The sequence below is a fragment of the Myotis daubentonii genome, chromosome 15 (genome assembly GCF_963259705.1).
Source record: "Myotis daubentonii chromosome 15, mMyoDau2.1, whole genome shotgun sequence".
Lineage (NCBI taxonomy): Eukaryota > Metazoa > Chordata > Mammalia > Chiroptera > Vespertilionidae > Myotis > Myotis daubentonii.
This window is the reverse complement of record NC_081854.1, coordinates 39935664-39948242: the sequence shown is the minus strand read 5'-3', so window position 1 is coordinate 39948242 and position 12579 is coordinate 39935664. Positions and strand designations below refer to the sequence as shown.

The following is a 12579-nucleotide window of genomic DNA, read 5'->3' as shown; positions in this document are numbered from 1 at the left end:
AGGCCTGGTGCACATGTGGGGGCTGGCTGGTTTGCCCTGAAGGGTGTCCTGGATCAGGGTGGGGGTCCCGCTTGGGTGCCTGGCCAGCCTGGGTGAGGGGATGATGGCTATTTGCATCTGGTCACACCCCCTTCAGGGTGGGGGTCCGGCTTAGGTGCCTGGCCAGCCTGGGTGAGGGGATGATGGCTGTTTGCATCTGGTCACACCCCCTTTTGGGTGGGGGTCCCCACTGGGGTGCCTGGCCAGCCTGGGTGAGGGGCTGAGGGCCGTTTTCAGGCTGGCAGGTGACTGAAGCTCCCAACCTGTCCTATTTTCCTTTTTTTTAAAATTCTGGGCCAGCTTTAGCTCTGAGGCTCGGCTCTAGCTATGAGACCTCCACTGCTGAGAGCAGGTTTCTGGCCTTTGTTTACCTTCTGTAATTGAAACAATGTTGCGGTCCTGCTGGCTGAAGCCCGGGGTTTTGTTTAGCTCCTGTATTTGTTACAGTGTTGCTTAGGGTGCAGCTCAGAGGCTGGCAAGGCTGAGGGGAAGCTTGGCTTCCTCCGTCACTGAAGCAAGCAAGTCTCTCTGTTCACATCAGCTGCCTGGCTGCCAGCGGCCATCTTGGTGGGCAGTTAATTTGCATATCTCACTGATTAGCCAATGGGAAGGGTAGCGGCCGTACGGCTAATTACCATGTTTCTCTTTTATTAGATAGGATGTTTGCATTATAATAAAATATACATGTGTGTATATGTATGTTATAATACATGTGTATATGTATGCATATATGGATTATATGATTTTAACACAGATACAAATATTATACATACACACATTTAATATATAATATAATATATGTATACTAATATATATGTAATACATGTACCTATATATGTCCCTGGCAAAGAACAAAGATCTGATATAGTACTTTATTAAAAAAGGCAAAACAATTATGTTTTGAACTGAAATAGTATGTTATTTCAGATTAGAAAAGCTCCTGACTTAAATGCCTATATATTTATGCACGCTGAATAATGATTAGATGCACTCTGAAAAGCTGTAAATTAGAGCTAATAATTACTGAAATTTGAGAGGAAGCTGAGAGTTCTCACTGAAAGGTGAGTTCAGACGACTAGTTTCCTGGGTTGTTTTGACACCCAATGTAAAGTGAGTGTAGAGTAGGGTTTCTCAGCTGCTGCACTGTAAGATGTCCAGTAGTATCCCGGCCTTCACCCCCACATTCCAGTCGTGCCTCCCAAGTTGTGATGACCAGAGTGTCTCCAGAAATTGCTCAGTGTTCCCTGGGGCAAAATCACCCCCAGTTGTGGTTCTCAGCGTTCAATGACCAGGGCCTGCGTTTTAATGTATTTATTGGTGCAGCCGGAGAAAACTGGTTTTCTGGAATTAAATTCACTGGAGACTGACACTTCAGAATTTCATTTCATTAATGTCTAGAGGGAAATATTCCTTTTACTCACACCAGACTCATTATTGCTGTCTGAGACCCCCCACTTCCCAGTGTCAAGACTATTGAAGGTTAAACAAATAGCTTGGCACACCTGGAATTGGAGTACACAACTTTTTGAGAGATATTTTATTCACGTTATTAAGGTATCTGATGAAATTCCTACACTCCAAACCTAAAGAAATCATCATTGTGTTCATTGTGTCCTTGCATACTGTATTCTAGACCCCAATGCAGTTTGTAAATATTATGGCCCCATGCCAATGAGAGGGGCAAATTGACCAAACTCCTGTGTCTCAGTTACCTCATCTGTAACATAAAAATAATATTAGAACCTTAAAGAGGAGGGGTAAAGATACCGTATGTCAAATGGTTGTTCTTAGCACAAGAGCACTCACAGAGCGTGTGCTAGTGTGCCAATTATTTAAGTTTTATGTAAGAATAATTTTAGAATATTTTGTTGCTAAATAATGTACAACAGATTGTGGGGAAGTGTATAAGCTCATGGTAAAAAAAATATAATGCCATGTAACGTCACTCAGACCAACAACTAAAATGTTACCAAACATCAGGAGCCCCCCTATCAGCACCCCACCTATTTCCCATATCACATGTCCCTCTCCCCACAAATGGAATAAACACTCTCTTATTTTAATACCATTCTTTTTTAGCTAAAAATAGAACAGGATTCATCCTCAGTTTGTAGTGGCAAAACAAATGAGCAATAAATATATGCCTTCTAGAGGGATGGATTGCAGTAGAGACATTTTACATCCAAAACATTTATTTGAATCTGCATAATTGATTGTGAATTTCAGTTAAATACCTTTGTCTCATTCTGACCCAAATACTAATAATAATTCAAAAATGACTGTACTCCTGGTAAACACACACATGTGCACCCTCTCCCCGATATAGATAATGCACTCACTTGTACATGCAAACACCCAGGTCTTAGTTTCCACAGTGTACTTAAGCATTTTGCTTGTGATTGGGCATAACCAGAATTTCCTTCAGTACTCCCTGGATTGTATGTCTTTTAATGTCTGCACTCCTTAATACTTGAATTACAACTAGATTGACAGTGTCAGCTATTTCAGCCAATCAATAGACATGCAGGACCTGTGGGCCAGTTATCAAACCTGTCTTAAGAGTTAGCTAAAGAATTTAAGGTGTGAAAGAAGAAAAAGTAAACTTCAAATGAAAATGAGACGATCTTAAAAAATAAAATGCTATCTTAGGCAAATTCTTCTGAAAGGCATCCAAATGTTAAGTTGGTAAGTTTTTACTTATCACTTATACTTTAAATATTTAGCTTTAAAGAAAAACACTATTTCAAATAGCAGAACTGCAGAAAAATGTTATAGTTTGAATATTTAAGCAATAAAACTGCTAGTGATCATTAAAAAAATTATGTCCAAGCAGAATAAGTTTCATAAAATTTCAGAATGCTCTATCAGTGGTTCTCAACCTGTGGGTCGTGACCATCGGAAAACACATAGAACATATCAGATATTTACATTACGATTCATAACAGTATCAAAATTACAGTTATGAAGTAGCAACGAAAATAATTTTATGGTTGAGGGTCACCACAACATGAGGAACTGTATTAAAGGGTCGCGGCATTAGGAAGGTTGAGAACCACTGCTAGATAATTTTTAATTTAATTTAAATTAAATTGCTTATTACTAATTAAAAGTTGGGACAGTAACCCTGCATGATTTTAAATTACCAGTATGTATTACATCCCAAATACTTTCTGATTAGAGCAAAAATGGCAACAACTTAATAATTGTGTAAAATAAAAGACAGATACTTTGCATGGAATGAAGACAGCTGAATAAAATAAGCATGTATGGATATCATGGTCCACATGATCCTATTCTTATATTTTTCCTGTCCCTTTGTGTCTTATTTTTAAATTTTATAAGTGATACACATGAAAGGATAGATAATAGACATGCATATACCTTCCTATGTATTCTTTTAGCATATTTATATATGCATATATTGCCTTATTTTAGAATTAACCACTATGCTAAATTTTATGCTTCTCATTTATGTAAACTTTTTATTTTTAAGTTTTTAAAATATTTTCTTGAATTTACTAGAGTTACATTGGTTAATAAAATTATGTAGGTTTCAGGTATACAATTCTGTAATATATCATATGTATATTGTACTGTGTTTACCATCCCGAGTCAAGTCTCATTAATAGATTTTTTAAAATCATATATGTCCCCAAACAAATATTACTTAGCTTTGCTTGTTTATAAGATTCTCAAGACTATGAAACATGCTGTATGGTCTTCTATAACTTTTTAGTTTTCACTGAAAATTTTGTTTCTAAGATCCTACTTCTTTTTTATTTTTGGTGTGTGTGTGTGTGTATTGGTATAGTTCCTTTTTACTGTTGGATGTTATTCCATTATGAAAAGTACTAAGCTTTATTGATCTGTTCTTTGGTATTTGGATGTTTGGATTGCTAACGATTTTTTGCTATGATGAGCAATGTTGCTAGAAATTGCACATGTCTTCTGGTGTACAAATGCGAGAGTTTCTATAGGTCACTGCTTCCCAACCTTTTTCTTTTCATTGAATACAGGAAATACTTGTTTTTGTATTGTGTCTGTGAGTAAGATCTCAAAGTGCCTGGAGAGCAGTGATTCATCGTAGGGACACTCTCTCCAGGAGGACCTGTCAGTGGATTTGGTGGAACATGGGGTATGGAAGGTTGAAGTGGACAAATTGTTTTGTAAAAGTAGTTGCTCAAATTTGAAGTCCCACTAGGACTCCTTCGGAGCTTCTCTGGGCCCACACTGTTCAGGGGTCCTCAAACTACGGCCCGCGGGCCACATGCAAATACAAATATTGTATTTGTTCCCGTTTTGTTTTTTTACTTCAAAATAAGATATGTGCAGTGTGCATAGGAATTTGTTCATAGTTTTTTTTAAACTATAGTCTGGCCCTCCAACGGTCTGAGGGACAGTGAACTGGCCCCCTGTTTAAAAAGTTTGAGGACCCCTGGTCTGGATGATCTGGTGTTGTCAGACTTCTGGAATGTTGCTAATCTAACATCTGTGAAATAGTATCTAACTGCAGTCTTGATTTACACTTCTTTTTTTCTGATGAGCTTGAAAATCGGTTTATATTGGTTCGGTTTGGTGATCTCTCTGGTTTTGGCTTGTGCCATTTTTTGTCCTGATGTGTTTTCTAACGGATTTAAAGGTAGTTTTTATTTTTCTTTATTTTATTTTGTTTTCCTTAATTTGGAATACAAATTGTATAATGTTTTGCAAGTATTTTCTATGTGTTGGTATATGTCTTTTCATTTTACGTAACTTTTGGCCATCATAAGTTCTTAATTTTTATATAGTTAAATTTAGAAATCTTTCCTTAATAAGTATATTTATAAATTTAGGTATACTGATTGGGTATTTTTATTTCTTGTTTAAGTAAAACTTTTCTACTTGAAGGTATCATATTATTTTGTCACTTCTATGAAGTTTGCCTTCTCTTTTTTCATATTCTCTTATCTTTAAGTTTTTTTCTTTTCTTATTGAACTTAGTAGACCTGCATGAGAAGACTGTGTATAAGCAAAGGGCATATTGTTATAGATTCTAGTTTTTCTTATTTTGTTTGGTTTGTTTGTTTTTCTTACCTATTGAAGCCAGGAAAGCTGTCAGCACTGTACTAATCCGGATGGATTTTTTCCTCCTGGCAGATGACTGTGATGAGCCTCTGGTGCCTGCCCTGTCTCAGGCCTCGTTCAGCAGTTCATCCGAACTCTCTAGCAGCCATGGTCCTGGATTTGCAAGGCTAAACCGAAGAGATGGTAAGTCTGTTGCTTTTTCTTCCTCTCTGAGGATCATGATGAATCTCATTAATTTTCCGTTCTCTTTTAATAAAATCATTATAAGTGATATGTTGTAAATGAAGTAAATTTCTAAATAAGCAAATGGTAGAAGCTCATGTGATGTACATGACGTGTAGGATTGGTTCTGGTATGGCAGAGGGATGCATCCCATTTTAATCCTGTATGATCATTTCAGCACCTGAAGAGCTGAATTCCTTCAATCTGGCAAGCTTTTTTATATACCCTGTAAAATAAACTTTTCTACAACAGTACAGATGGTCCCTGACTTGCAACGGCTTGACTTAGGATTTTTTGACTTTATGCGAAAGCAATACACACTGATCATTTCCTGAGCTAGGGATAATGTGGTACCACACTCTCAAGTGATGATGGGTGGTGGCTGTGAGCCATAGCTCCCAGTCAGACACGTGATCACAAGCTTAAACAAATGATACTCTATAGTGTACTATGTTCCAGCCATTTTTAAAAAATATATTTTATTGATTTTTTACAGAGAGGAAGAGAGAGAGATAGAGAGTTAGAAACATCGATGAGAGAGAAACATCGATCAGCTGCCTCCTGCACATCTCCTACTGGGGATGTGCCCGCAACCCAGGTACATGTCCTTGACCGGAATCGAACCCGGGACTCTTCAGTCCGCAGGCCGACGCTCTATCCACTGAGCCAAACCAGTCCCGGCTCCAGCCATTTTTTTGATGTTGTGTTCTGAGTATGTTTAAGGTAGGCTAGGCTAAGCCATGTGTTCAGTAGGTTAAGTATATTAAATGCATTTTTGACATATGATCTTTTCAACTTATGATGGGTTCAATGGGAGGTAACCCTATTGTAGTTCTTTTAAGCTACAATCCTTATGTATACAGTAGCCATCAAAATTTCATTGGCCCTATGTTTCAAGATAAGCAAGGAAGTTTGCAAAAAGAAGTACTTTTAAAAGTTACTAGTTATTTAAAAATAATAAACTCTCAGTGTGTTTCCTTCTCAATATGGATGACGTGATTTGCTCTCCTGTTGACTGTTAGGTTGTGTTTAATTGCTCGAATTCATTTAAAGGAAAGTGCATATAATCATTGGCAACTTGCTATAGAAATAAGAGAGAATTTCAAAAGTCTGCACTTGGGGACAGAATATGATCGTGGTCCCTTTTCATAATCTGCTAAGGCAAAAACCATCTGTGCATGTATTCTATGGTGATACTAACACAGAAAACATTTTGAACAACCATAAAGCAGTGCACACTGACATCATATATTATTAAAACCGTGATTTGCTCATTTATTATCCCCTTCTAGCATGCCATATGTCAGCCACCTCTTCTAATTTTACTGCTTGATGTTATCCTTGGTCTGTTTAATGTTTGAGTACATTGAACATTAGGCATAGCAAGTAGATCATGTGAGCATGTGTGTGTGTGTCTGTCTGTGTTTTGTCATCTGGTACACATAATAAATACCTAACAATTGAGCATGATTTTAGATTTAAGTTTATTTCATTTTAAAATTTTATCTCATATTATTTGAGACAATTACTAATGTGTTTCTTTTATATTGACATTACTACGTGTGTTTCTGAGTGTGAGAGTGTCAACAAGAGTAATCACTGCGATCCTTGTAACATGGGGAATTGGGAGGGCCTTGAATATTTCTGTGTTAACCTTTTACTTTGATTTGCCTTGTAGTGAGAGTTATTGGTCACATTGAACTATCTCTCCCTATTTTCAGTTCTGAATCCCTTATTGATCACAGGCAAGTGAGCTTTCCTTAACCCTCTGCAGGCCCATCCTGACCCTGTACCCAAGGTCCTCCCAGTGGGGATGCTGCCGTCACAGCACTGCTCTGGGATGAGGTCCATCTTGTGCTCCTTTAAAGTAAAGCAGAGTTTAACATTGGCCACCATTCCACTTGAGTAATAAAAGCTTTCATAGGATCTGGCTCTTGGAAAGAGATACAGAATTTAATTTAACTATCTTTATTTCATTTGTTGAGGTTCAATAAATCACAAAAAGTATATGTAAGTTATTAATTGGGTAAAATTATATTTTTCATTAATTCACATACTCATCAGAAACCTCCATCAGTGGGACTCATTTTCATTCTTAATTTGTTTCTATGGCTCTTGGTGAAACACAGTATCAAACTTCATGAATCTCATTTGCATGTTAATGAAACAGAGAAACAAAACAGGCTCATTTTAATTATCTTTTGCTGGTTGTCAACCTACTTGATTACATTTTTCTTTTACATTTAGTTTTTCTTTCCCCCCCGTCATAATTACATGAAGCGTTCACAAAAGAACGTCAGATTTTGAGTGATTTATTAAAGGCTATATATTATTCCTAGTATGGCAACATTCCTTGTAGTGTTTAGATCAGGCTATGGAAGGGTATTCAGTCAAGTTAGCAGGTCATGTATTAAATCAACTGAATCAGCAACTAAAGGCCCTAGTGTCCTACAAGCACAGGTAGGGTGACCTCTCTCCTGTGGAATCTGGAAAACTTCGAGCCAAAGATTGGCAGACAAGAAGTGAGAAACCAAGTTCAATAGCCCACTGCCTTCCCTCTGTGCAGTAGGAACTATGAAAATGATTAGGCCCTCTAAGGGGGGACTGAAGTCAGGAAAAGTTTTCATGTTCTCATTTCTGCCAGCAGGAAAGAAGAAAAAGGAATCTTTTTTTTTTTAAGGTATGTTAATTTAAATTTTTTACTTGAGTGCCAGTGTGGGTTGAATTGTGTCCTTTAAAGGAAACTTTCTCATCTTGACTTGGTCTCTATACATGTGATCTTATTTGCACATAGGGTCTTTGCAGATATAAGTTACGGTTATATCGGATAAGAGGGGGCTCCAAATAAGGCCTTATCAGGAGAAGGAGAATTGGAGACACACAAGGATAGAAAAGACAGATGGAAGGCAGAGTGAAGACAGAAGCAGAAATTGGAATGATGTAGCAACAAACCAGAAAAGTCATGTGTTGCATGCAACTACTGGAAGCAAGGAAGAGGCAAGGAAGGATTCTTCTCTGAGTCCTGCTGAGAGAGATGAACCTGCTGACACCTTGATTTTGGACTATAAGCCTCCAAAACTGTCTGAGAAAAAAATCTGTTCTTTTAAGCTGCCCAGTTAGTATATGGTGTTCCCGCAGGTCTGAGAAACTAGTACAAGTGCCAGTGAGTAAATAACTTCTTTTCCTACTCTCTTTGCACTGGGAAGATGCATCTCAATTTAAACCTGGCAGACTCCATAGCTCAGAGAAGTGTAATCCAAACTTAACTCTAAACAACACATCAAAAAACAATCACTGCTAATCCTGGCTATAAAATAGAACTTAATCTCCCTCTACCTCAGGGGTCCTCAAACTACGGGCCACATGCAAATATTGTATTTGTTCCCGTTTTGTTTTTTCACTTCAAAATAAGATATGTGCAGTGTGCATAGGAATTTGTTCATAGTTTTTTTTTAAACTATAGTCCGGCCCTCCAATGGTCTGAGGGACAGTGAACTGGCCCCCTGTTTAAAAAGTTTGAAGACCCCTGCTCTACCTTGACATATTTCCATTGTTGTAGTTTCAGTATTGTTTGGAATATAATGGACAACTTAAATTTTTACTATTGTCGATGTAGAATTCAAACAGGTTCCAGTGCACCATTTGATAGTCTATCAAATGTATGCTCTTAGAAGAGAATTTAAAGAAGCCAGTATATGTAGAACTGCTCCTGGGGTTGCAAAATAATCCCAATGTATTTGGAAACCTTGGAAATGGGTTATTGCAAAGTGATATACTTGTGTATACAAGTAAAATAATAAAGCAGTAAATAAGATTAAAAATGAAATATTTATATGTGGGAATATAAACAAATATATGTACATGTGTTAAAGTATAAAACAGATTGCTTTCATAACTGACAAATACAGGGATACTGTGCTTTATTGCACTTCACAGATGTTGGGTTTTTTACAAATTGAAGGCAAGACCTTCACCAGCAAAAAGATTACAACTCGCTTATTGTGATACTCGCTTTATGTGGTGGTCTGGAACTGAACCCGTAATATCTCTGAGCTATTCCTGTTTTCTCTCATCTATTCTGAAAGATCAAAATATTTCCTGTATTTTCCCATCATCTATTATTTTTTAACCACAGCTAAACCCTTCTACTCTAAATGCTTGTAGAACAATGCTTTCCCAGGCATATACAATCTGCTGTTATAATCAAGTATCTATTTGCAGCAAAATTAGCATATATAGTTAATTAACACAAAGAGCTCTCATTCTTGGATATACTTCTATTGTGAATAATTATAACATTCTATGAAGAAATATTTGGTGATTCTTTCTACCCTAAATCATTGCACTTGTTTGCATACAGCTACTACGCTTACATTAAAATCCCAAAGATAAATTCCCCAGATATGCACGATGCATGTCAGTGCTTAAGAGAACAGATGAGGTGAATGTTTCCTGCTGTCAAACATATTGCATGAAATCTTTTATAATTATTACATTAAAAAAATAATAACATTAGTGTTTTGGGTTTCTTCGGATAAATTCCCAGAAGTAGGATCTCTGGTCATAAAGCAGTTCCATTTTTAATTTTTTTGAATCAATTCCATACTGTTTTCCACAGTGGCTGCACCAATCTGCATTCCCACCAACAGTGCATGAGGGTTTTCTTTACTTCACATCCTTGCCAACACTTGTTGTTTGTTGATGATAGTGTGAGGTCTTATCTCATTGTGATTTTAATTTGCATTTAAGAAACACTTATTCGAAAGAATATATGCACCCCTATGTTCATTGTAGTGTTATTTACAATAGCCAGGATTTGGAAGCAGCCTAAGTGTCTATCCGTAGATGAGTGGATAAAACAGCTTTGGTACATTTACACAATGGAATACTACTGGGCTGTAAAAAAAAAAAAAGAAAATAAAAAGAAAGAAAGAAAAGAAAAGAAAAAAGAAAGAAAATTTTACCCTGATTGGGTCTGGAGAACATTATGCTAAGTGAAATAAGACAGTCAGAGAAAGACAAGTACAATATGATTTCACTCATATGTGCAATCTAATGAACAAACTGAGCTAACAAGCAAAATAGAGACAGACTTAGCAGGCTGACAGCCCTTGGGGGAGGGGAGACTGGGTGGTAGTGGAGGGATGGAGCAAAAAAGAAAACAGAGAAAACTCATGGACATGGACAATAGTATGGTGATTGCGGGGGCAAGGTGGGTGGGTGGAGGTGCAAGAAGGTATAAAGGGGATAAATGGTGATGGATAAAATAAAAAAAAATAATAACATTAATATATTTAGTAACCAATACTTTCTTTAAGAGGAGAAGAATAGGAGATGAATTTTGTGCAGGACTGAAAGAGACTCAAGCCTAAGTAACGTGGTGCCTCATTGCTATGTGGGTGTGGGTCAGAAATGTGCCTGATAGGTCCCCGGGGCCAGAGATGGGGCAGGTAAGCTTCCCCGCTTGAGGAGTGAACAGTGTTTACTGCACTGGGGAAGGCCTGTTCTTGTAGAGTTTGTTAGAGAAATATGCTTCTATATCAACTGCTTCCCCATCACTCCTAGGATCTAATATGCCGAGGAAGCCCAAGGCACCTCAATAATTACTTGAATTGCAAGTGTCCCCCACCTCCATGCTGATTCAGGCTGTGGCACATGACTTCTTATTAGCTCTGCCTAATTTTTCTTTCTCGTGGCCTACTTTCTCTCTGGGATTAGGAGATGTACAGTTACTAAAATTGTAATGAGAGCTCTTAAACCCAACTAAATCCTTGAACAGTCAGATTCCTGAGAGTCACCCTTATAGTCACAGAACACATGCTTCCCCAACACACTTGACCCTCAGCCAAAATGCTGTGCTTATGTATTCTCTCCCATGGATCATACAATTTGAGATGAAGAACAAACGCTGTGGTATTAGACATATCTGGGATCACTCACCATTCCTGGGTTTAAATCCTGCCACTTCTTACTCATTTAAGGACAGAAAACATATTTAACCTCTATGCTTTAATTCCCTAATTTTCTATTGGAAGCATAAAGAAAGTACTGAAATGCTATTGGCCTTATTGAAAATGATCACAGTGCTGTGGTGTGGTCACGAGTATTACCAAAGCACAGGCCCAGGAGAGTGTTAAACAGTTTCAAAGTGTGACCTTCCAATTAACCCCCTTTTAGCAAACCTCACAGGACCAAATATATACATTAATTTACACAAAGATAATCTCAGGGAATTCAGGCTTCCACATACATCTGATAGGAAGAGTCGATTTATTCCTGGTTAATTTTAAAGCAAAGCAGGGTCAATGATTTATAGTTACATTTTATATGTTCATCATTAGATTGCAGTAAAGAAGAAATGTTCTTAAATATCCTTAGTCAACATTTGTGAATTTGGGTGATCTGATGGTTTTATTGAAAATACTTTTACTTTTTTAGTCATTGGAAATTGGTTTGTGAAGTTAAAAAACTTGCTAACTTTTTTTTTTTCAAATATATTTTTTGTTGATAGTATTACAAATATATCCCCCCCCCACCTACCCCCCTATTTTTCACTACCCTATTGCTCATGTCCACAGGCTATGCATATAAATATATAAGTTCTTTGGGTATATCTCTTCTCATCCCCCCAATCCCATGCCTCTATGCTTCAGGTCTTATTTTGTTGGTCAATTCATTTTGTTCATTAAATTCCACAAATAAGTGAGATCATGTGATATTTGTCTTTCTCAGATAGACTTATTTCACTTCTTGCTAGCGTTTTGATAAAGGTGTGGAGAATGAAGTTGAAATCAATTTTATGGTCAGTGGTGTGTCACTCATGCTTCCAGATTATATTTTGTGTACTAACCTTGAGAAGGTGAAATAAAAATGAGTAAAGATTTACATCTCATTTCTCCATATGCTTATATCCTCTATTCATTAAAGTAGAGGAGAGTTTGCTGTCACTTCTGGGATTAATATTTAATCACTTTTCTTCTATTGAAGAAGATTCATTTGATTTAGCACCAGAGATGGTTGACCACCTAACCTTTTGGTTCTCTCCTTACTTTGGGTGTTGCCCTCCCTCTTGGCCCCCCTGCTTAAGGACATGTCCCACGCTCTTCTAATGTCTCTCGACAATGTCTGGCTAGTCCCTCTATCTCACCCTTCATCGTCCTTGTCTGCCCCATAGCACATTTCGTTTAGCTCTGAATCAGTCTGATGATGTAATCTGAGTGAGTGAGCCAAGGAGCCACTGCTAAGTTATTTATA

The 12579-nt window shown here is 37.4% G+C and overlaps 1 protein-coding gene across 1 annotated transcript in view; it reads left to right on the top strand.

The window, feature by feature from the left end:
- CNTNAP4 (contactin associated protein family member 4) overlaps positions 1–12579 on the top strand; it is a 246084-nt gene that overhangs the window by 34802 nt on the left and 198703 nt on the right. Inside the window, exon 2 of the mRNA XM_059667397.1 lies at positions 5176–5286. Coding sequence (XP_059523380.1) covers positions 5176–5286 — 111 coding nt within the window. The remainder of the gene's footprint in view (positions 1–5175; positions 5287–12579) is intronic.